The 26622-nt window shown below is 43.1% G+C and overlaps 1 protein-coding gene across 1 annotated transcript in view; it reads left to right on the forward strand.

Moving 5' to 3' along the window:
• The window catches only part of CPQ (carboxypeptidase Q), a 293090-nt gene that overhangs the window by 166617 nt on the left and 99851 nt on the right, over positions 1-26622 (forward strand). The window contains exons 5-6 of the mRNA XM_026659134.2: positions 16885-16996; positions 19691-19698. Coding sequence (XP_026514919.1) covers positions 16885-16996; positions 19691-19698 — 120 coding nt within the window. The remainder of the gene's footprint in view (positions 1-16884; positions 16997-19690; positions 19699-26622) is intronic.

A 26622-nucleotide genomic window follows, 5' to 3' on the forward strand; every position in this document is an offset into this window, starting at 1 on the left:
AAGGGCTTCGTAGTGTAAACGTGTCCAGGCTTAAGTCGATTTAACGCTGCTAAAGTCGACCTAAACTCGTAGTGTAGACCAGGCCTTAGGGAGTAACTGTAGACTACGCTCTATAGTTCCAAACACACCTCCCTTCTCATGCATTGACTGCAGATTACTTCCCTAAAACCCCCTGCTGTTGCTAGCTTCCTGGCTTTATATACCGGGCCCAGCTCCTCCCCCCAGCTGGACTTTATTAGTCAATTAGGCCTTAGCACTGCCTGGCTTTCCTCCGGGGTGCAGCCTATAGTGTAATTGGTCTAATTTACCCCTTCCAGCCTTGTGTGGTGTGGACACCCCATCCCACATGTGACATTTTGGGGTAAAAGAAATTATGTAATAACTAATTTATGGTATTTATTGCTGCAGCATCATTAAGTAAAAAAAAAAATATATACTGGGAGATGAGGTGACTCCAGGGATTGATAATGGGATTTAGAACCTTTCAACTGAAGGTCAGCGGTTCAAATTCCACCGATAATGGCAGTAGATAGAAGTGATGACCATTTGATAGCTGTTTAATGGCCTAGGAAAATAAGTTGTCCACATCACCCAACCCTTCACGCTTGGCACTAACTGACACCTTTGGTTGGTCTGTGTCTAGATTCTTACCTTGATGTCTTTACCACAGTATTTAAGCAGAGAGGCCCAGGACTGAGGCTAGGTCTACACTACAGCGGGGGTCCGACCTAAGATACGCAACTTCAGCTACGTGAATACCGTAGCTGAAGTTGTGTATTTTAGGTTGACTTACCTGGCTGTGAGGACGGGGGAAAGTCGACCGCTGCCGCGCTGCCGTCGACTCCGCTGCCGCCTCTTGCCGCGGTGGATTTCCGGAGTCGACGGCAGAGCGATCAGGGATCGATTTTATCGCGTCTTCACTAGACGCGATAAGTCGATCCCAGAAAACCGATTGCCTGCCGCCGGACCCTCCGGTAAGTGTAGACAAGCCCTGAATAAACACAGAGACTAAACCATCATCTCATATCTAAAGGGACCTTTCCAAGTCAGGGTTGCTGAAGTATGTTGATGGAATAGTGTGGGAAAACCTGTCAGTGTTACTCGCTAGTGCTGCCCCTAATATGCCTCTCTAGGCAGACGCCTTTAGATCCCAGGGCTGTGGATAGTCACTAAAAATAATGGACCTAGTTCTCTGGTGGTGTAAATAGGTGCAGCTCCATTATCGTCAATTTTCAACAGCAGGGAATTTAGATCTACATTTCTTAGCACTTTTATATACATTCTGCATTTTCAAACATTAATTTTTTCTCATAGTATCCCTTTATGTTAAATTATTATCCCACTTTTACAGAAGAGGCAACGGAGGCAGCATAGTTATCTCACCTTAGGCCCCTAAAATGAGAAACACCTGGTTCCCAAGCCCATTGTCAATCCACTAGACATTTCACAAGTACTGTAGTCATTTATAGAAATATTATGTAAAGAAAACTACTGGGGAAGAAAGAATATTCATCTTTTTATGGATTTCTAACTCAAAATGTAATTATGTTGAGACTCTAAAAGTGTGGTTAAGTAAGTAGATAAAAATGCGATTGAGACTGTCTTGTATTTTTCCCTAAATAGAAAATGGCAGTATTTCATGGGCTTTCACATTGATTTATAAAACCAGACAAAAATTCCAAATGCTTCTTAAACTTTATTGTTTTGAATTGAATTTTAAGATGTAATTCTGCACCATGATATAGACTACTGTAAGTAGAAGAGGGAGCCTCTGATCTCTTCAGTACTGGATTACACAGTAAAAAATATTCCAGAGAGACAGCTGCAATTGTACCTTGAGTACCTGATTTCATAGGGAGTCACATGGCACCATCCAGAATTGGTACCTAATTTCTGTACTACTTAATGGCTTTCTTTAACTGACAACAACATTTAGTGTGGAACTAAAAAAAAAAAAAAAAAAAATGATTAATTCTGAAATCAATGTCCTCATTACAAATGGGCACCCATTTAAAATATTTTATCATATAAGACAACTTAGTGACACACGTTTGCCTCTATTCAGTTACCCAAAACTATATATCATAGGATAACTGGACTTTTATTTAAAGTGGAATACTACTAATGGCAACTGTAAAATCTTTAGTGCAAGACTGCACAGGGGCTAAGTTATTCAGTAATTGCTAAGCTTTCGGACAAACTGCTATGCCTTTAGTATTACTAAGTAGGTCCTGATACTACTGGAAACAGAAAATGTAAGCTTGATCCTTATGCCTCTGGAATGGCCAGTGATTTTCTGTTACTGGTCATGTCTGACTTAGAAATAGATGAGATTGGGATGCTTCCATTATTATTTTTTTCATTTTAGTACTGCCCACAATGTGCTAGGCACCCTGCAAAAACAGATGTGAAGAGACAGTCCCTGCTGCGAAGAGCTTACAATGTAAGGAGAGAAACAACATATAAAGGAACAAGGGGGGGGGGAGTCAGTATAACTGATTTTAAAAATAAGTATCAGTGATCCCCCATAGCCAGCAGTGACCCAGAAAGCTGATCTTAGCCAGCAGCTCTTTGAGAGGACCTGAGTAGGTTGTGGGGGTGTGACAGGGTGCTGAGTGAGAAGGACTTAATCAGCCCCTGCCACTCCAGCCCCAATCAAGGGGAATGGATTGGAGCCCTGTGTCTGCCTGGTAATGGGCAGCATGTGCCAGCCTCATTAGCCAGGGCTATAAAGGCTGGGAGGAAGACAGGGGAAAGGGCGGGGGGCGAGAAGAGAGAGGCCAGGCACAGAGGGAGGTGGGAGCCTTCTGGTCTGTTGCTGGCCAGGCCTGCACATGGCACAGTTGGCTGCAAAACCTGTACATAGGTGGAAAGTGGTGGCAGGAAAACAACTGTAAATAAAGAACACTGGTGTTGCATCAAGTTGAGGCGTTCCTGACTGATTGGAGAAGGCAACAGGGGCCGAAACCAGAGGGGCCCAGAGTGCGCCTCGCTACCGGGGGAAAGCAAGGCGAGAAAAAGAGATTGCAGTAGTCAAAGAAGAGATGATAAGGCCTGGATGAGAACTTTAGCAACATGGATAATGAGATCTTCACTGTAATGGATATGTAAAAGATCTGCCATAGGAATTATTTTGGGGAAGTTCTATGACCTGCGGTATATGGAAGGACAGACTAGATTATCACAATGGTCCTTTCTGGCCTTAGAGTTTATTAATCTATGAAAGACATGATAAGAATTTGGACACAGCAGCGATTTGTAGAGCAAGAGAGGACAAAGTGAGATGGCTCCCAGTTAGGAAGGATGCTAGTGTTGTCAATAGTGTCAGGGAATGGGGGAAATGGCAGGGCTTGAGGGGAAACACAAAGAGCTTCATCTCTGAAGTGTTAAGTTGAAGTTGACTCTGAGATATTTAAGAGCTTTATAGATGCAGGGTTGTTAGGGAGGGAGCTCAAAAATGGTGAGTTAGACTTGTGGGTTGCCAGCACAAAGCTATTGCATCAGTTTCTCAGAACTATTTAAGAGTTTGAGATACTGTATCTCATAATGCTCCAGGTCACTGATACCTGGGTCCAGCTAAGCTGCACCTGGGGAACTGCCACCACCAGCTCATTCTCCCCTGATCCTGTAGTTTGGTCTTTCATGTAGATTAAAGCAGCGGTTCTCAATTGGGGATCCGTGAGCCCTTTCACAGGGTCTGCGGAGCCCCACAGCTGAAACCCAGTGCCCCAAGCGGGGCTGAAGCGGGGAGCGGTGCCAAGCTCCCTCCACCAGCTGCAGCCGGGAGCGACGTGGGGCTGAAACTCCGAGCGTTGGGGGGTTGCCCCCCCAAACTGAAGTGCCTTACCGAGTGGGGCAGTCCTGGGGGCAGCTCCACGCCCCACCTCTTCCTTTCCCCCCAGTGCCCCTCAGGCCCCGCCCTCTGGCCAGGTCCTTGGTGGAAAGCCAGAGCCAGGCAGTGCGAGGCAGATGCTCCTCTAGATAGTGGTGCCATGGAGTGGGCAGCCGTGGCATCCCCCCCCCCATCTGCTGTTGGTACTCGGGGTCGCAGCTGCTCCTCAGCTCCCAGCCCCCACTTTGACTGTTCACGCAGCCGGTCAGAACTACCCTGGTGGCTCTGGGCCCAGCAGAGCCCTCAGGGAGTAGCCACCGGCACATAGCACCAGACAGGTGGGTGGCCTGCTGAGGTGGCCCTCCCTCCCTGGACCCCACTGTGCAGACCTGGCCAGAGCCCTGCTGGCCCTTGCCACCCCCCACAACATAGAAGTCAAACTACACCTATGCCCAAGGGTTCCCACCGTTGGCCCAGAGCCCTGAGTCCCCCCGCCCTGCTGGGCCCTGGAGTTTTTCTAGCATTTTGAGGGGGGCCTCAGAAAGAAAAAAGTTGAGAACCCCTGGATTAGAGCAACCTCAGGGCTACTCTGATTTATGATCAGCATGTGACATTTGTAGTCCCACTGCTTAATGCACTACTGGAAGGTGATGAGCACAGTATAAAAACCTATACAGAATACAACAGAAAAAACTGCAACCAACTCCAGTGGAAAATCTGTGAAAAGGGACTTTACTCAACCCTGAAGAATCCCAAGATAGCCAGTTAGTCCAGTGTTCAGGCAGCTTTGTACCACCGGCGCAGAGTAAAGCAGCTTTAGCAGAGTTGAGGATCTGGCCTTAGGTGTCTCAAAGTGCTTCACAGAGTCAAGCATTTTTTCCCCAAAGCAATACAAAACATAAACTGGTAGTATGGTATTGTACAGTGTGTAATTGTGACCCCTGTCATGAGCTCGGCAATGAAAATAACTGTATTGACATTAAAATGTACTATACTGAGGTAGGTTTTTTAAACTGTTTTAAAGTAAATGTATTGTTCATGAATGTTCCTAGATAAAGATATTAGGAGATAAGTCTGCTATCCACAAAGCATAAACAGTATGGTCAGAGCCATTTCAAGGGATGCTACCTTGTCACTGTGCCTTCTCCCTGGTTTGGAGGGACCATGTCTGTGAATGTAAGATTAGCTTATTCTCCACGGCCATTGAATCTATTGCCTCTCTTCTTAGACTGCCAATGTGAGTGACGAGTGTGATGTAAACATCTGTCCACTAGGAATTAGACTTGAGACGACACGCAGTAACCCAACATCCATAATCAGCTAGTAGTTAGCACAAACCTGGAGCAAATTCATATCAGTGACTTGTGTTACTGTGGAGGAGAGAGGGATATCATATATATCCCTAGAGGAATTTTTTTAGAATCTTGGCAATTAAGAGAGAAATTATTGACTCAGACACTCGGGTTACCCTTAACTAGAGCTGATCAAAACAAGAATCCTGGTAACCTTTAGTTAAAACTGAGGAGGTAGATGCTCCTTTTTGCAAATTAGTTCAGGGATAACTGTTGCCTCTACATGGGGGCTGTGGCAGGGTTGAGACTCACCGGTGTGGCGCTTCCTGCTGGTCATCCCGGGAATTAGCTCTTCCAGCCAGGAGTGCCCTCTGCAGGCCGGTGTCTCACCTACCGCTGGCCCCCGTGTCCCTCCCGGACCCCAGTGCCCCTCGACAACAGGGTTCTGCCCCTAGCAGTAACCCACAATCTGGGTATCCCCACACAGGGGAACCCCCAACCCTCTATCCCTTGCCTCAGTGGCTACTGCCAGTCATCGTCTAGCCCCCACTCCCTGGGGCAGACTGTAGTCTGTAATCCACTCATCATCAGCAAGGGGGTTAGGAACAGCTGCCTTTGCCTGTCCCTGGGCTGCCCCTCTGCAGCCCCAGTACCTTTTGGCCTTTTTGGCAAAGCCTGCAGCCTGGGGTTTTACCAGGCTGGAGCTCCCCAGCTCCCTCAGTCCCTCCCCAGCACTGCTTCACCTCAGGTACCCTTCCCAGCTCCCAGGCAGCCAGGTCCTTCTCTCTCCACAGCTAGAGAGAGACTGCTCAGCTCCTGGCCCCCAGCCCTCTTATCAGGGCTAGCTGGACCCTGATTGGGCATGGCCCCAGCTGTGGCTGCTTCCCCAATCAGCCTTGCTTGACTGCTTTTCCCCTGTTCTCCACGAGTGGGGCAGCTGCCCCACTACAGGGGCATTTGAGGAGTCTCTGTGTCAAGACAGCTGGGCAACTGTCCATCTCTGGAGCAGGGGCAGGAACAGGCTCCGGATGGAGCAGAAGCAGACTGTCACAACTACCAGGCAGCTGGGCATATCCTCAACAAGGTAGCAACATTGAGCAGACTGGATTGGGGCTGCTTTTGTCTGGAGCCTCTATATGTACCTTGGGAGGAGGCGGGTGTCACATGGTTATACCCTTGTTTGTGGATTGGCTGGACCTTTTGGACTCATGGGTAACTACCTCAAATGATTCATCAGAACACTCCGGCTCAGAACACTCATCACACTCTGCTTGTGCTAATCCTTAAATTGCAAGCATGAGTAATATGCGGCTATTGGCATCTCTGAATGAGAAAGTGTCTCATTTCCATGATATTTCCTCTATGATTAGTTGTAGTTGTTTACTACTAAGATGTTGTTCTTCATACTATTCCCAGACAAGGCAGTATGGAGTTAACTGTGTAATCATCATGCCTTTTGGAAAAATTATCTTTAAAACAGTGTTGATGTCATAGAGTTTAAGCCCAGAGGGGACCACAAGACCATCTAGCCTGACCTCCTGTATATCACTGGCCACCCACACCACCCAGTCTTTCTAAAACATGAGAATTCCAGGAAATATTGAGTTAGGCGACTATAAAACTTTAAACTATGTTAAGCATATGGAAATGGTGAGGTTTAAAATCCAGCATTTAATGGGAAAATGGTAATAATTTTAAGTACAAAGAATACTTGGTTAAATTCTGAAATTACATCTAATCTCTGTTTTGTTATCTTTACTTAGGGTGGAAAGTAAAATTCACAAAATTCCAACCCACTCCAGTTGGTGCTAAGCAGGGGAGATAAAGGAGGACTGGAGTCCTACTTACACACATACGGTGGCCTCCTTACATATAAGGTGCAGAAGGACAGTGATCACTTTTTCAGACAGTAGGATGGAACAGCAGCCACAGAGGGGTTATACTGCCCCATGGTTTGAGTGGTGAATTCCTCCCTCCTCAAACCACACAGTTTTATCCTTTGTGAAATGGGAACAAAAAAGAATGGATTTTCCCCTTTCCACCACCACCACCCATTATGTTGTGTGTGTATATATATATATATATAATATCAATATGTCCATGTCACAGGGTCACTGCCTCCCAAACACTCCTGCCTGACTGCCAACCCACTCCTTTCCAACCAGAACAAGGAGTAATGGTCTCAAGTTGCAGTGGGGGCGGTTTCGGGTGGATATTAGGAAAAACTTTTCCACTAAGAGGGTGGTGAAGCACTGGAATGGGTTACCTAGGCAGGTGGTAGAATCTCCTTCCTTAGAGGTTTTTAAGGTCAGGCTTGACAAAGCCCTGGCTGGAATGATTTAGTTGGGGATTGGTCCTGCTTTGAGCAGGGGGTTGGACTAGATGATCTCCTGAGGTCCCTTCCAACCCTGATATTCTATGATTCTATGAAAGGATTAGATTTTTATCAGTAAATGTCATTAAAAATCAATTTCACCATCTACCAACAGAAAAAATATATTTCTATCGATAATGATCAAAATTTACAGTTAGGCAAAGTAAGAAAAATCTGCTTCAGAACTTAGAGTTTGATTTAAGGATATTTATTTTGTATATTCTGATACATGATGTTGACCATTTGTGTTCTGATGGTTTAAAAGCGTTAGCTTTTTAATCTCAACACCTACTGTCACTAAATAATTATTTTCTGACCCCCACCCATTGTCTGATCCCCTCCATAATTTTCCACAACAATGAAAATTTAAATTGATTAAAAAATTTAAAATACTTAAAAACAAACAAAATATCTATCAAAATTATATTTTAAAAAAATCTAATTCTGCCAAGCCTATCTTTACTGTATGTCCCTTATCAGGTAACAGCTTCTAATTAGACAAATTTAGATTAATTTTCTCCCAGAACTTCCCATTTGTCACAAATGGTATCAGCTCAGTGATTTTGAGATTCCCTTTTAATGGGGTTAAGAAGAGGTTTAGTTACAGTATTTTATGGGAAAAGTATACTTTCAGGTAGCGCCGGACTTCGAATCACTTCATGTTTTGTAAAATTCAACATACAAAATGTTTTATGTATGTTGTGATACAGAGACGCTTTGAAGGTTAGTCAGCTTCTTAGCAGTAATGGTTTTTGATTCTTGTGCAACCGAGTGTGTCATTTCTGTTTCATGCACAGAAATGTCATTTAATCAGGAGCCTGGAAGCTGAGATTTATTACACTGGATATTAAATAGAATAGATGGGGGGGTTTTTTGTTTTAAGCATTTTTTCTGTCTGAACATCACCGTATCTGTAGGACTGCAAATTGGTTAAGACAGCTAGGCTGATTATTTGAAAGCCATTCTGAATGCTTGTGAAATCTAATAAAAAGGGCTATAGGGTGAAGTCATATTATTTGGAGACCAAAGCAGAAAACCGAATTTGAAGGAAAATTTGTTTTGGGTACAAATAAAATCAATTAAAATTTTTAATGTTCTCGGTTTACAGTTAGGGCATGTCTTCATTAGACTTTTTTACTTGAGTAAACCGCGAATTAATTCAAGCTAGTTAACACCTTGTAAAGCAAAAGTGTGGACACTACCAAACATTTGTTCCACGCTAAAAACATTTGTGAAAACAACGAGGAGTCCTTGTGGCACCTTAGAGACTAAAAAATTTATTTGTGCATAACCTTTCGTGGGCTAGAACTCACTTCATCAGATGCATGGAGTGGAAAATACAGTAGCAGGTATAAATACAAAGCACATGAAAAGATGGGAGTTGCCTTACCAAGTGGGAGGTCAGCCTAACAAGACAATTCAATTAACAGTAGGATACCAAGGGAAGAAAAAACACTTTTGTAATGGTAATGAGAGTGGCCCATTTCAAACAGTTGACAAGAAGGTGTGAGTAACAATAGGGGGAAATTAGTATTGGGGAAATTAGGTTTAGGTTTTGTAATGACCCAACCACTCCCAGTCTTTATTCAGGCCTAATTTGATGGTGTCCAGTTTGCAAATTAATTCCAGTTCTGCAGTTTCACGTTGGAGTCTGTTTTTGAAGTTTTGTTGTTGAAGAATTGCCACTTTTAGGTCTGTTATTGAGTGACCACGGAGATTGAAGTGTTCTCCTACTGGTTTTTGAATGTCAGATTTGTGTCCATTTATTCTTTTGCATAGAGACTGTCCGGTTTGGCCAGTGTACATGGCAGAGGGGCATTGCTGGCAGATGATGGCATATATCACACTGGTAGATGTGCAGGTGAATGAGCCCCTGTTGGTGTGGCTGATGTGGTTAGGTCCTATCTTAGGTCATCTACTGTTAATTGAATTGTCTCGTTAGACTGACCTCCCACTTGGTAAGGCAACTCCCATCTTTTCATGTGCTTTGTATTTATACCTGCTACTGTATTTTCCACTCCATGCATCTGATGAAGTGGGTTCTAGCCCACGAAAGGTTATGCCCAAATAAATTTGTTAGTGTCTAAGGTACCACAAGGACTCCTCGTTGTTTTTGCTGATACAGACTAACATGGCTACCACTCTGAAACCTGTCAAACATTTGTGATTTACCCTAAGCTGGCCCCCAGGGTAAATCACAAATGTTTGAAGCTTGGAATAAAGGGTATGTCTACACTACAGGATTAATCCGAATTTAGATAATTCGAATTTGGGAAACAGGTTGTATAAATTCGATTGTGCGCGGCCACACTAAGCACCTTAATTCGGTTTTAAACCACATTAATTCGGTGGTGTGCGGCCACACTACCCCATTAACTTAAACACAGTAATTCGGTGGTGTGCGTCCACACTAACCCTAATTCAAATTAACAAAATCGATTTAGGCTCTACTCCGTTCGTCGAGGTGGAGTACAGAAATCGATTTAAAGGGCCCTTTAATTCGAATTAACTGGCTCTGTAGTGTGGACGGGTGAAGGGTTAATTCGGATTAAGGCAGCTAAATCCGAATTAAAGTCCTAGTGTAGACCAGGCCAAAGAAGTGGAGAATATCCAGGGTGGCCTTTATAAAAAGGTTAATTATCTTATGTTAATTGGCAATTGATTAACACAAAGTTAAAAAACAAAACTAAAAACCACACCCACACCCTTTATGGCTGAATTTATCCACTGAAGTCAATGGAATTACATTGGGGATGAATAAACCAGGTTTTAAACATGTCTAGACAAGGCCTTTGTCTAGTAATAATTTATTACATTACTCTTCATAAGGTAAGACAATGGAGAACTGGGCTTATGTATGTTTTGACAAATCTATTGTGTTATGATAATCTAGTGATCCATGTAATGCTATCCACTAGCAACATACTGTTATCAGCTGCATGAAACCTTGTTATGGGTTGAGTTAAAAACTCATTCAAACTGATGTGTGAACGAGTCCTCCATTTAAGATAGTTGTAAGAGACAGTTAAAGGGGCACACCTAAACAAATGCTAATTGAGTCTGCCCAGAAACTAGCACCATGCTGTTGGAGGGAAGGGTTCGACTGGGTGTTGTTACCAGGACTGTTTGGAAGGATGTGGGCGTGGAAGAACACACACAAAAAGCTCAGACAAGAACAGAGAGAGAAGGGGAGGCAAGAAAGGGTTAGAGATTTTAAGGCCCGGCTTGACAAAGCCCTGGCTGGGATGATTTAGTTGGGGCTGGTCCTGCTTTGAGCAGGGGGTTGGACTAGATGACCTCCTAAGATCTCTTCCAACCCTAATCTTCCATGAGTCTATGATTTTATGAAAGCCAAGCAGCAGCTTGTAAACACAGTGTGACCCTGGAAAAAGCTAGAAAATGAGAATGAGCTTTTGGGCTTTCTGTAGCCAAAAGAGGCTTGGGGACTGTAAGCTAAGAAACTACTCCTTGTAGGTTCTCAGTTCCTTCTGTGTTCAGGGACACTGGACTCTGTACATTCTTTGTAAATAAAACTGCATCAAAGAAATACCTGACTACCACAAATTTCTATTCTCAACTGGAACATCCCCAAGGCCCCGAAATTTGACTAGCCACTTGGGTCAAAAAGGGACAACAATACTAGTCATAAAATCCCTCTTACACCTTAAGATGTTTAAAATTAAATTAATCTTCTCCAAACTTTGCTAAGAACTACTGATAGTACTGGTGTAGAATGCTGCGTGCTTTCAAAAGCAAATGTGCTGTTTGTTTGAATGGTCACAATCATTATGCAGCATATCCTGAAACAGTCTGCTAATAGCGGATGTTTTTTCTTTCATCCACCAATGTCTCTTCTGTTCTTGGAACAGTTAGACTGGATTCATGAAAGGAAGCCTGACAAATTCACTTCAAGTCTTTCAAGCACATTATCAGGCTGGAGAAGGATGAAAGAAAAGACCTAATTTATCTGGATTTCAGGAAGGCCTTTGATGGAACAGACAACTGACTGATTTACAAAACGTCATTGCGTTATACACATAAGGAACTATGGTAATAGATTTAAAACCTGGTCTGGAGATGAGGAATGTAGGGTATTGTGAAAGGAAGTTGTTTTGTGTGGATTGAGGTGGCTTGCCACAATGAGGTAGACCACCTTTAGTTTTGTTTTTTGGGCAGGGTAAAAGTCTGGGCACAAAAAAGCATAAAAAGACTACAGTGTAAATTAACCCAAAATAAGCAGAGGCCATATTTTATATTACAGCCAATAGATTAGGAAATAATCTGAGAGAGGGATGATCATGGATGCTACTGTCTACATACTATATTTCAATACAGTACTCCAGCATTTCCCAGACAATATTTGAAGCTACTAATATTATAAATGATATATTCTAAAGAGTGTCTGAGAGCAGTACCACATTTGTATGGTAATATAATTAAAGACCATATTGTAATGTTTATACGACAAGGGGACCAACAATTAAGGTTATACAAGCAACCTTAATTCTGGTACTTCCTAAGTTATGAGTGATTGACTTTGCAACTATAACATTCTTCTAATGTAGTTTTTGGTATCTAATTTCTTAGTTTTTTTTTAAAAAAAGCAAACTGAAAAAAACACAGATTTTATCCATTGACTCCAAGATGATACATCAGCATGATTAGAACCTTTTAGATTCACAGCACAGACCTCTGCCTCTTAAGATAAGAGAGTCACTGACAGCGGTAGTTGAGTGCGTATATGGATCAGCCGCTAAAGGGAGATGAGAGATAGTTATGAAATCTATTGGCACAGTCTATTTGCTGACAGCAGAGGCATGCAGAGACTTGTGACTCCTGAGTTCTATTCCAGGTTCTGAGAGGAGTAACCTCTAATGGTTACAGACCAATGTTCCTGTTAGAGGGCTTTTTCCTTCACCCTCTCACTTCCCTGGTCCTTCTCACATGAAGAGAGCAACAATGTCTGAAGGTGCAAACAACTCAATGTTTATTGGGGTGAACTTCCAGCAAGCTTAAATCCAAGTTCCTTTTTCCTTATTTTCAAATCCCAATTTACTTCTTGTTTGCCCCTAATTTATATAGTAATATTCTCAGCTATGCCTTAACCAATCATTTTACTGAAATTTACCTAACTAATCCTAGCATATTGTAACATTATTAGCTAATCAATTGTATCCCACCACCTTAATTAGTTTACACCCAGCAAAATTAATTATACAGAGGACAGAAACAACCACAGAACCAGACAGAGACCATGCAAATAAACAATAGCAAAGTGGGAACTATAATGACAAAACAATACAGAAGTGAGGATTTCACAACTACATCTATAAAGACGTAAGGGTTTCCCAGCTGTGTCTATTGATAAATCAGTTCTTACCAAACAGAAAACTATCAAACTAAATTTCCTTTTACATCTTCTAGGCTCTTCCCTTTATCTGGACGTGATAGATCGGATCACCTTTCTAACAGCCCCAGGTGGCCTTATTTCAATGTGACTGGTTTGGAATGTGAGGATGTGACCAAACGCTTCCCAGCTGCTTAGCCAAAGGCCTTAGCTTAAGAACAGGGCCTCAGACTGTCCCAGTGAGAGAAGGCCCTTACACAGGTAGACAGTGATTTTGATTCTTTCTTTTATACCTCTATAACTAGCTAAATGATAAACGTATGTGTGTGAGCGAGGGGGAGAGAGACACCCCTTTAAGTATGCTGCCCTTTTAAGTAGATTGGCACTCACCAGTCTGAAGCCTGCTTGTTCAGACAAGCAGCAGCAGCCAGCAAGCTCCCTCCATCCCACTCCTGATGTCCCCCTTACCTGCTCTGCAGAGATGGGGTACAAGGGCAGAGGATGGGTGGGGATGGGGGGCACCCGGACATCAGCACTCCCCCCCCCGCACACACACACTCTGCACAGCAAGCAGGAGGCTCCCAGGAGCAGCTGGCCAGGAGCCCCAAGGCAGAGGGAAGGAGCAGTGTGGCAGTGTGGGGAGGGGCACCTGAAGTGCGTGGCACTTGATAGACTGCTGGGTGGCCGCACGGCTTAAAGGGAACTTAGTTACAGACCCGTCTGCCCATGGCCTTCCTGCCCCACCTCCACCTTTGGCTCCTCATCTAGTCAACCCACTGCATTTCAGTCAGGGTGCCACGCCAGCCATTGCAAGGAAAGTCCTGCAGCTCCGTACTGGAGCATGCTCAGTGCAGATGGAATCTTTGGAAAATTTAGCTTTCCAACTCTAACAAGTCTCTACTGAGCATGTGTCAACTGAAGTTTTCATGGGGGCAGCAAAGGGCACATTCCTGATATCAGGCCACTCTCCCTCCCCTGCCTAATGTCAAGCCTCTGTTCCAAAGCACGGAGGCTCTAGAGCTTTTTAATTAAACTGTAAGAATATTTCAATATGGGCAAAACAATATATTTTCCCCTCACCTCATTCTAAGAAACTGCTGAGCACTTTTAGCTGAAATTTAAAAAAAAAAAAAAATGCAGCCTGAAGCAGACACAAGGCATGGAAAATTTCATGCCAAGTGATTGAGCAACATTAACTTTAGGCATAGTTACCCGCACTACCTATAATAATGACTCCAGGTAACAGCAGAGTCCCTTCACCACAACTGTTGGAGACACCTTGCTCAAAAATGAAAGATTTGAGACAAGATGGTAATTGGGAAGAGTATTAGTGTCAAGAGAGGGTTTCTTGAGAAGAGTCTGAAAGTGGCTCACGTAATGGAAGCTTCTACCTTGTCTTCCTACTGGAGATGTTGACATTTTGCTTGTGTACAATTTTTGCATAATGACTCGAGTAGATCTGAGCAAATATGGCATGGAGAATTGTTTTGTAGTGACATAAGGCACTCAGACGTGGAAAAGGAGCGCGCTCTGATAGATGTATGGGTAGATAGCGATTCTGCCTAGCTTTCATATTAAGTGCAGCCTGATTTATAGGAATTCAGTATATGACTGATAGGCATCTGGTATCAGTCAACAATGCTGGCCTACAAGAAAATAGAATAACATGTCCTGTATTTCATTTCTCTTTCCCTACTGCTCTTTATAAGGATTCTATGATAGAAAGGCAGTTCCTTCATGGTGAAACTGCAGAAAAGCCAAAGCTCAGACTGTCATGTTGCATGGAAATCTATCTAATCCTAAAAATATCTTTATAGAATTGGCGCATGTAGCCCAGTGCTATTTTACACAGATGTTTGTGGTTTCTATTAGTGAAACTGAATAAATTACTTATATCATTGTATCATGTTTATGTTCTATCTGCACCAGCAGACAGTTATATATGGAAATTTGGTGCAAATTTAAAGAATCTTTATATGTATGTACATATACAAAGTATGTAGCACATCTGTGGAGGTGACAGCTATGTGACAGATTGGAAAGCCATGTGACAAATTCATTTATCATACATCCTTGATAGCCTGAACTACCTTAGTCCACAAATACATCCACAGATTCCCTAGGATGCTTCAAATGACCGCTATATTATTTTAAAAGGGAACTCCCTGCAGAACTGTTTCCATCTGTAACCCTTACTCATATATCAGGATGGGCATATATCAGGATGGGCATAGAGTTTTTGTGAGAGTCCTGGGGGTTGTTTGGTTGGAGGGGCTCTCAGTGGAGGTTGGCTTGTAGCTTGAGTTGCTATAAATTTTTTGTAACTTATGTAAAAAGTGCCTAGAGCTTTGGTCACCTTTTACAATATATTTTACAAATCAAAATAAATGTGTGTGCATGTGTATAACCATTGAACAGTGCAGAGATCATTCCTAGAGGGACTATCCATAACAATGGTTACTGTAGAAGTGGGTTGGTTAAAAGTCAGTTGTATACTGTAAAATTTCGTAGACTTACACTGGTTGCATTTACTTAATTATTCTTGGTATTAATATAAGTAAAAGTTCATCCATAAAATACTCTGACTTTCTCAATCCATTTGAACCTTAGTCTGTTTCAGTGTAATGTTCTGAAGCTGGGAGAGATGCTTTTTTATTGGATTCTGTAATCCCATGAGGGATTACACCATTGTCTGATTCAAAGTTTCCTGCTGTTGCTATATGTGTTATTTCACAGGAATGAGAAGTAATTCCCTATCAGACTCTTGTGTAGAGATTGTTGCCAGGGAACATCATCCAATGTTAGTGAGGCGTTCTTTCACTGCTGAAGTTAAGGCATTACATCTATTATAAACTCAGTTTTCAATATGTTTTTAAACTTGCCCTCAATTCACTTCAGCCGGAAGTTATATTTCCCAGGAGTAAATATTTATCTTTCCAAAACCAATTGCTGGTTAAAATCCTATGGCCATTTTAAAGTTGTGGTGCAGACAATTTTTGACATTCTAGACAGTTAACATCTCCTTCAGAGCCCTTACATCTCTTCTCTAAAATCTTCTGAGTTTGCAGATCACTGATCCAATGGACAGTAATGAATCTATGTCAATCTAGCTACAGTATTAATTCATGAAGTCTGCATACCAGAGACTCTCGAGACTGTTTTTGATGGTCAGTGTCACCACATGTATTGCATACCCTATCTCTAAATATGTCGGTGGATACCGTTTTCAGTTGAAATATTTGAAAGCAATTGTCTCCTGCTCAAAGCAGTTGCTCAGGCTTTGTGTAGGGTAGATTTCATCTGCAGTGTGTAGCCAACCTAAGACATTCACAGCCACAGTATATTAGAATTAAATTCTTTAGTTATGAGGATCAGAAAGAACTGAATAATATTGACAAATATTTACCGGTACTTATAATAATTTAAGTATCTTCCTAAAACTCTAAACTCATATATTACCTAGTTTAAAATTTCCATCTGACTAGTGTAATTATAAAACTACATGGTGCTGGAGGTTGGTGTGGTGGTGGGAGTAGATGGGTGGTGGTGATTTAGATTGTGGTAGCATGTAGAGAGGGACTCCAGTCGTAGACCATGGCCTCACTGTGCTTAGCATTGCACAAACATGTTATAAAATGACTGTCTCTGCCTCGGGGACCCTACAATCTAAGTACATATTTACTAGTTATACATCCTAAAATAAGGTTAATCATGTTTAAGAGTTTAAACTGATCACTAAAGATTGCTAGGCATGCAGGAGGGGCTAAACCTTTCACTTAGCATTAGTAACTAGTTATTAGTCACTAGCAGATGCAGGATACCAGACTTGATTAAACCAATGGTCTGAGCCAGTATGGCAAGTACTGTGGTCCTCAATTTATGCTTGTTTTAAACTAAAAAGCGGAACTATGAAAATCTTTAGACAACACGGGGCATATCTACCCCATGAATGCTTGTAGCACAATAAGTAGAAGCACTTTGTATGACTTTTCTAGTTTGATATTTTCATATAAATGTCCTTTTCTAATTGCATTTTTAGGTTGTACTGGTCAGCGGACATCTGGACAGCTGGGATGTTGGGCAAGGAGCCATGGATGATGGTGGTGGAGCATTTATATCCTGGGAAGCATTATCTCTTATTAAGGATCTTGGTAAATATTTATTTAAAGAAATGTTCTAATGTGTAAGACTTCCAAGACTCTCGGTGTAATTTTTTTTAAACTGAAGATCGTCATCAGCTCCACCATTCTGAGCACAAATATTCACCATCCAGAAAAATATTCCTAAAGATTTCCCTCTTCTGCCACCTTCTTCAGAAGACTGAACAAATTAGTCACCTTCCCAAAACAAAAAAAAAAAGTGCATAAAGAGTGCTTTGTACATTCATAGCCATCGCCAAAATGTAATGAAAGTTTGTAAATAAATGTATGTTAGAATAAGGACACTCTATGGGCTGTATATTGTTGGCTTGACAGCTCAAATAATTAGAATACAATTTTCTAATTGTGTATGCACCATTTAAGTGGGGGGAGGGATACATTTTGAACAGTAAAACCTACAGTCCCGTCGCTGGTAAAGTGAAGGAACAACATTCATGGGGTCTGGCTGTGATTGTCCTGGACACTAAGCTTTGGGAAAGACAGTAAAAAATGGACAAGGAACTATTGACAGTCCCCCAGAGAGAAACCTATAGTGCTTTACAGTGTTGTTGTAGCTGTGTCAGTCCCAGGATATTAGAGAGACAAGGTGGGTGAAGTAATATCTTTTATTGGACCAACTTCTGTTGGTCAGAGAGACAAGCTCTTGAGCTACACAGAGCTCTTCCTCAGGTCTGGGGAAGGTACTTAGGCATTGTCTACACTATACAGTTTTGTTGACAAAATTCAGCTTTCATCGACAAAACAGTGGAGGTGTACACACTGCAATGCTCCTTCTGCCAACAAAACTCTCCTGCTTTGCCGACAAAATAAAACAAGAAGCATAGAGCTTTTAGCAGCAAAGTTATATCGACAAAGTGTCTGTGTAGACACCGTGCTTGGTGATGTCACTATAATTGGCCTCCATGAGGTGTCCCACAATGCTCATCCTGACCAATCTGGTCAGCAGTTTGAACTCCACTGCCCCACAGTCAGGTATGCAGGCATTGGCATGCCCCCCCTTCCCCACTTAAAGGCCCAGGAATTTTTGAAATTCCACTTCCTGTTTGCACAGCGTGGACAGCTCACATCGCATCTTCCCAGCTGACTTTGGCGGCTCCACACAGCAAACGCTCTCCCACTTGGAGCACACCTGAGTTGTTGGATCTGCTGGCGCTGTGGGGAGAAGAGGCTGTGCAGTCCCAGCTCTGCTCCAGCCATAAGAACTTCGGTACCTACAGTCAGCTTTCTCTTGCTTGTTGGATAAGGGCTATGAACAGGACATGCATCAGTGCCATGCGAACATAAAGAAGCTACCCACAGTGCACTGCTCTCTGTCGATGCTAGAGTACCAACTGTTGACATGCTCCGCCAACAGAAGGAGCGTTATGTGAACATGCGCAAGTGATGTAATTATGCCAGTTTTTGATTGTCTGCTTAACTTGCCTCGACAAAACTCTGTAGCATAGGCAAAGCCTTAGTATCAGCTAAATGCAAGATCAAACAGATAGTTTAGCATAAGTAGTTCGCACATATTCTAAGGGACCATTCAAGGTGAAGTGTTAACACCTCTGTAGTTATAGGACAAAAAGGGGAGCGAGTGGTTACAGACTGTTGTAATAAGCCATAAATCCAGTGTCTTTATTAAGACCATGATTTGACGCTAGCATGGGTATGTTCCAGAGAGAGTTTAATGGACAAGTGGTGGTGATTAAAATGTTTGTGGAAATCTATTAAGGAGTTTGTCATCTGTCCGGAGGATGAAAATATCATTGACATATCTCAGGTATATCATTGGTTTTGTGGTGCATTTGTCCAGAAATTCTTCTACAAGGTGGCCCACGAAGAGGTTGACATATTGGGGAGCCATCCTAGTACAAAAGTGTTTGTTGTTGAATGTAAAATTGTTGAGAGTGAGGATGAAATGGACGAGTTTGGTGATTTGTGGGGTGGATATCTGAGGCTTGTCCATTGTCTTTTAAATATTTGAGGCAGGCAGCGATGCTGTCATTGTGAGGGATGTTGCTGCATAGAGAAGTGACATCCATGGTGGCAAGGATAGGATGGTGTTCTGAGGGAGGTTGTTTATGTTGCAGAATTTGTGGAGGAAGTCAGTTGTGTCCTGGAGGAAGCTAGCCTTTTGTGTGGCGACTGGTTTGAGGATGTGTGACGTGGGGTTCTCAACTCACTATTAGGATGGAGCCTCCTCTTAGCTGTTCTGGGGATTAGCGACGCGCCTTCCTGCGGTTGCACCCCATCTCTCTGCCTCTCTCTCTGTCTGCAGCCCCTCTTTCGCTCCAGGAACCACTGCTGCCTCTTTGTGACTTGCCCCTCTGGTCAGGTCACTCATAGGTTTCCCCTTCTGGGGTATAAAAGTCTCTTAAGAACAGATTCAGGCAGTCTTCCAATTCCCTGCCCAGCTGGTGCCACTTCACCAGTGGCAGGTGCAGGAACCTGGACCCACTGTCTACTCTGGGTTCCAGCTCAGGGACCCTCTAAGCAGCAGCCAAGGTCTATTCCCTCCTGGATCTTGCTGCCACTTTCCCTGAGCCTTTCCTACATGTCTAACTTCCTCCTTTCTCTGGGTTTACCAGCCTTCAAACTCCTTCCTCCCAGGGAGTAACTATAGACTACCTGCTTCTGTGTAAGGGACTGAGGTGAACGTGGTCTGACCTAGCAGTCACAGCTGGGCTGAGGTCTGCCTACCAGGGATGAGAGTTGTCGGACAGAAGTTGGAGGAATTGCAAGGCCAGGTGCCATAAACAAGAGTGAGGGTCCGAGTCAGGACAGGGTCAAAGACTAGAGATCAGAGGCAGTACAAACTTAGAACTGATAGGCAGGAATCAAGGTCAGAGTCAGGCTGGAGTCGGAGACTGGAGATCAGAGACAATACCGGGCTAGAATTGGGAGGCAGGAGTCTGGGTTGAAGTCAGGCTGAAGGGAGAGACCGGAGATCAGAAGACAAGGCAAAGTCTGGCATTGCAGCAAGCCAAGGTCTGTGTGGTTACCCAGACAACTTCCTGGGGTAACCCCTGGGGTTAAGTAAGGGCACTTGACCAATCAGAGGGCCGCAGGGTACTGTCACTCTGGGTCTTGTGGGCGGTACTTCCTGCAGTGCCTACTCTCCACAGTGCTCCCTGGATCTGGAGGCTCTCTACACAAACATCCCACACACAGATGGAATACACGCTGTCAGGAACAGTATCCCTGATGATGACACAGCACAACGGGTTGCTGAGCTCTGTGACTTTATCCTCATGCACAATTATTTCAAATTTGGTGACAATATATACCTCCAGACCAGTGGCACCGCTATGGGCACCCGCATGGCCCCACAATATGCCAACATTTTTATGGCTGACCTGGAATAACGCTTCCTCAGCTCTCGTCCACTCGCACCCCTTCTTTACCTACGCTACATTGATGACATCTTCATCATCTGGACACATGGGAAGGAGACTCTGGAAGAATTCCACCACGATTTCAACAGCTTCCACCCCACCGTCAACCTCAGCCTGGACCAATCTACACGGGAGATCCACTTCTTAGACACCACGGTACAAATAAGTGATGGTCACGTTAACACCACCCTATACCGAAAACCCACCGACCATTATGCCTACCTTCATGTCTCCAGCTTCCATCCCGGACACACCACATGATCCATCGTCTACAGCCAAGCGCTGAGGTACAACCGCATTTGCTCCAACCCTTCAGACAGAGACCAACACCTACAAGATCTTCAGCAAGCATTCTCAAAACTACGATACCGGCACGAGGAAATAAGGAAACAGATCAACAGAGCCAGACGTGTACCCAGAAGCCTCCTGCTGCAAGACAAGCCCAAGAAAGAAACCAACAGAACTCCACTGGCCATCATCTACAGTCCTCAGCTTAAACCTCTCCAACGCATCATCAGTGATCTACAACCCATCCTGGACAGCGATCCCTCACTTTCACAGGCCTTGGGAGGCAGGCCAGTCCTCGCCCACAGACAACCTGACAACCTTAAGCATATTCTCACCAGCAGCCACACAGCGCACCATAGTAACTCTAACTCAGGAACCAACCCATGTAACAAACCTCGATGCCAACTCTGCCCACATATCTACACCAGCGACACCATCACAGGACCTAACCAGATCAGCCACAACATCACCGGTTCATTCACCTGTTCATTCATGTCCACCAATGTAATATACGCCATCATGTGTCAGCAATGTCCCTCTGCTATGTACATCGGCCAAACTGGACAGTCCCTACGTAAAAGGATAAATGGACACAAATCAGATATTAGGAATGGCAATATACAAAAACCTGTAGGAGAACATTTCAGTCTCCCTGGACACACAATAGCAGATTTAAAGGTAGCCATCCTGCAGCAAAAAAACTTCAGGACCAGACTTCAAAGAGAAACTGCTGAGCTTCAGTTTATTTGTAAATTTGACATCATCAGCTCAGGATTAAACAAAGACTGTGAATGGCTAGCCAACTACAAAAGCAGTTTCTTCTCCCCTGGTGTTCACACCTCAACTGCTAGAAGAGGGCCTCATCCTCCCTAATTGAACTAACGTCGTTATCTCTAGACTGATTCTTGCCTACATATTTATACCTGCCTCTGGAAATTTCCACTACATGCATCTGATGAAGTGGGTATTCACCCACGAAAGCTTATGCTCCAATATGTCTGTTAGTCTATAAGGTGCCACAGGACTCTTTGTCGCTTTTTAGTGCTCCCTGGCTGTCCTTCTGCATGGCCTTCCAGTGGCACTGCATGAATGTCAGACATTCCAGGCTCTGCAGATCTGGGTTGTAGTCCCTGGGTTCTTACACTCTGTAGTTTCCAAACACACCTCCCTTTCCCCCAGGGAGTGACTGGAGCCTACTTCTCTGCTGCTCCATCAGTTATCAGCTCCCAGACTTTGTAGAAGCCCCATCTGTTCCCTGACAGGTGGGCTTCTTTGTAATCAAGGTTCTCCACTCAGCCTCAGTCTTCCTCATTTGCTGCCTAATTGGGTGATTGGGCCCACCTGGCCTAATTTAGCCCTCTCAGGACTAGTGTGGGGAGTACATCCCATCACAGAATGGTTTCTATGAGTCCCAGTATTCCTTCAGTAAGAATGTTGTGGCCCGATATAATAGGTCTGCTTGAGTTCCCTTGTCTGTGTATCTTGGGAAGTATGTAGACGGTCCCTGGGGTGGGCTCATGGGGGATGAGGTAGTAGAGTTTCTCCTGGAATTGTTTGGGGAAGGATTTGGTGATAACCTTAAATTCCTGGGTAAATTGTGGTGTGGGGTCTTCTTTGAGTTCTTTATAGTAGGTGGTGTTGGAGACTTTTCGGTTGGCCTCATTCATGCCGTCATCATGGTTGAGGACTATAGTGGCGCCCCCTTTGTTTGCTGGTTTGATCGCTGTCCGATGGTTAGATTTCAGGGACTGTATAGCTGTCCTCCTGGGGGTGATTTATTTTTTCAGCAGGAGAGAGCTCAGCAAAGAGCAGCTACACTGTATATCTTACAGCAGCAAGGCTTTAGCAGCACAGCTGTGCCACTGTAAGCTGCGTAGGTAGACATAGCCTGACTTTCTTAAGCACCTTTCCCAAACCTCAGGCAGGCTCTGTGTAGCTCAAAAGCTTGTCTCTGTCAGCAGCAGAAATTGGTCCAATAAAAGATATTATCTCGCCCACCTTGTAACCCTATAGAGCTGTCATTTAAAAAAGATGGTGTTTCTGTGCTTTGAAAACTGTGACATTCCGCTACAACAGAAGTTCTGAGTGCAAAGAAAAGGAAATTATTAAAGTAGCCATGCCCATGGGTACTCATCCGAAAAAGTGACTCCAAAATGGTGTCTGTAGTTCCACAATTCAAGATGCTTTAAAACAAAACAAACCCCCCCTTTGCTGAAATGCCCTTGCACTACTTCAATCAGGTTCAGTCTCAGAACTGTTGGAAATGTGTTTGTTGTCATATTCAGAAAGTGTTGCTTAGTTTTATGTATGTGCCTCACTATCAAAAGGATGGTACTTTAGGATTCCCTCAAAGTTAGCCCATAAAAGGTCTTTAGCATCACAACTGTGAAAACTGGCTTGTGTAAAACACTTCTGCATTTTGGCCCCAATTCAGCAGAGCACTTAAGCATCTTCTACCATTTTTATTTAGAAGTCCCAAGTTAAGCATATGCTTAAGTGCTTTACTTATCTGGGGCTCCAACTCATCAGATTCTGTACACTTTCTATATAGTGCAGCTTTAAGTAATTTTTAAAGAGTGCAGTGAACAAATGACCTGTTATTTGTGAGTAACTGGCCACAGTTGTCTTCACAACTGTCCTATTTCTATGCTCAATGGTACACACACAAAGTAGGTGATAGTTCCAAATCATCTAAATGTTTGTTTAAAAATAAAACCAGCCCCCGTGATCCTCAACTATGGCTCAGTTTAACCTCCAGCCTTGCCTGTGAGGCTTTTAATGTTCCACAGTTCTAATTACAAGAGTATGTATACTTGAAAAGCTCATCACTCCATGCTGAGCTCTTTATGGGGGAGAAGGATGTTAAGTGTTCTGTTATGCTAGGAGCCACTCAGATACTACAACGATGACAAGTGCCAGACACTTCTATAAATAAATAAATGCATCTTTCATTTTGCTTATTTGAAACTCTTCTCTCTTGTTTTCCTGGCCGCAGAATGAGTAGATTTAAATAAAGTAAAGTCTGTGACTAAAAGTAATTTAGCTTGTGGCTTTGGGGATTTTTTTGTTTTCGATTTTGTTTTTTGGGGAGAAGGAAGGGTAAAATCATGTTCAGGTTTTCTATGGGGGAATTAGTTGCTTTCAAATTGTTTTTTGTCTTCTTTTGTATGATTCTTGAAAAATCACGTATAGTCCCCCCCAAAAAAAGTTTCTTATTTGCTGACTTTGCCCTTCAGAGTGTACTGTTTTGTATCTGCTAAAGGCAAGTTCTTAGTGATGTCGTATAACTTTTGTTCAGTGGGTTTCCTTTAATGCAAGAATGAAATGCATTGCTCACTCCTTGTTGAAATATTTGATTTCCTCGGGTAGTAGGTTGGGTGGCCTATATGTTTACTGTAAAACCTGTGGCAAAGTCCTATTTTTCTCAGCTGGGAATTATTAGAGTCTTTGCTGGTGACCTTTATTCTGGTTTGCCGTTACATAAGTTCTTGATACACCAACACAGTGTGCATTTGATCTTCCCATGATGTTTTGTTAATGCTAGATTAACAAATTCAGATGCACAGAACAGAATATTCCACAATAAATGACAGCAAAATTCTATATGCATAAATTATGTGACAAATAAATTAGTGAACCAAGCTGAGTTTTGTTTAGAATGAAACACACAGAATATGGTTTAAATTTGGGGCTAGCTATAGAACAGTGAGTTCAAACACTGCATTTTGAACCATAAAGACCTGCCTTCATATCCAGCTTGGATCCCAATGAAATGAGTTTGTGATCTTGGTCTAGTCCAGAGAGGACATAAAATCACTGCATAACTTGACTTGTCTGTGAGCACATGCATAAGTTCTATTGCTTACTGTGGGTCTCTTAATGTGCTGTCTCGGTTCTCTCTCTAGATATAGAAAGCTATATCTCAGCATTGCTTTGTTGGTTTTGGTAAATTATCATATGTATGAGTATAAAAACTAGCTTTCCAATACCAATGGCAAAGTGAGACTGTTTTAAAGGGAGGTAAGCATTTTGGGTTATGAATTTTAGATTATATAATGGAGCTGTTACACGCTTGATTCTGTTAAAATGAGGCACTTTCATTTACTCTATTACAAAGTTGTTTGCGTAATAACCACCATGTAGACTTTTCCATTGATCTAACTGTACCTAGCCATGATACAGTTGTGGTCTTGCATTTGCTATTGTCACTAATTATATGTGCTACCTACGGGAAGGGTCTGTATTTATAAAGAAATTCTCTGCTGTTCATTGAGTGTATGTGTTTGGCTGATTTGCTTGTTAGCTCCAGGTAGGTCTTTTTATTTTTTGTTTGCTTTTTTTAGGGAAGGGGAAGGTGGAAGGACTGGTAAAACTGAAAAAGTTGAGTTACCAAATTCCTGGGGGTAAAATTTAAAAAAATGCTTAGGGAATGGCCAAAGGATCAGTGTAAAGTAGTTGTGAATCCACTGGCCTCGCACAAATATTGAAAGAAAATTGTATCGGTTTGTGAACAATTTCCTAAATTTAAAAGAGGGGCTAGCTTCGTAACAAAATAGTTGAGTGAGCTCTAAGTATGTGGTTAAGCGCTGTTTGTCATATCCTTGAAGCAGCTTTTAACTGTATATACTTTCTGAAAGTATTTGCTAAGTAAACCAGGTATCTCTGCACCTCTTAATGAGCGCCCATGAAATAATAACATCTCTGTTAGGTATTTTTATGGCCCCCATCACTAGGGTTACCATATTTCAACACTGAAAAAAGAGGACCACTCCACGGGGGCCCCGGCCCTGCCCCAACTCTGCCCCTTCCCCATCCCTGGCCCCGCTCCAACTCTGCCCCCTCCCCACCCCCATTCCAACCCCTTCCCCAAAGTCCCTGCCCCAACTCTGCCCCCTCCTCTGAGCACCCCACATTCCCCCTTCTCCCTCCCGCTCTGTTCTTGGTTGGGGGTTGCTAAGTGCTTCATAAACTGTAAAATGTTTGTAAAACCTACAAAGTGAGGGTGAAACAGAGAAAAGTCTGTGAGCAAAACAAGCTGCTAGTGAGGGAGACATGGTTATCTATATGAGATGTTTTTATTTAAGAATCCATGGTAATACAAATAGTAATGATGATGATGGTGGTAATGCTACAAATAAGCAGTTAAGATTGGGACCTTATTCTAAACAAGAAAATAAATCTAAACCATGGAGAATGCAGTGAAAATTAATATTGATTATTAGGAATAATGGTGAGGTAGGAATAGCATCATGATGGTCAAGGAGAAGGGATTCCACTAGGGCCAGGTAGTAACCATGGTTCTATTTAGTATTTGTGTCAAAGCACATTCACCGCTTAAATACAGTTCTCTGGTTTAGTTATTTGGTACAGTAACTTGCAAACCATGAAGCCGGTAGCGCTCCGGCAAAAGACGCTCGGGGGACCCCGAGTGCGAGTGGCTGCAGCAAAACTAACAACTTGCACCGAGATGATGTCACAGCGGGCGACCCCCCCCCCCCACACACACACACACAAATTCGGAGAGCCTTAATATAGTTGAAATACACTGAATTGCAGATTTTTGGATGAAGAGAATGGAAAAAATAGTAGCTATTTTGCTAAAAATTAAGGACAGCTGTTAGTGTACAGGACTTCTGGCACTGCATTTCTAACTATATCACTGCCTCATTCGGTGACCCTGAGCAAGTCACTAAGGCCTGCTCTACACACAGATTTTGTGCCAGGGTAACTATTTTGGTTAGGGGTATAGTTTTTTTAAAACCAATTTAGTTATCCCAGTACAATCCCAAGTGTGGATGTAATTCTATACTGGTACAAGCACTTTGATACCAAGTCCATGCCAGGAAGTTGTCCCACTTTCATTATACTGGTACTGTTAAAATGAGAGAAGTTTCATGCGCCACCAAGGCCTTACACTGGATCTGTTTCCACCTATTTATGATTTTCCACTTA

The sequence above is a fragment of the Terrapene carolina genome, unplaced genomic scaffold (assembly GCF_002925995.2).
Source record: "Terrapene carolina triunguis isolate 2854851 unplaced genomic scaffold, T_m_triunguis-2.0 Scaffold58, whole genome shotgun sequence".
Lineage (NCBI taxonomy): Eukaryota > Metazoa > Chordata > Testudines > Emydidae > Terrapene > Terrapene triunguis.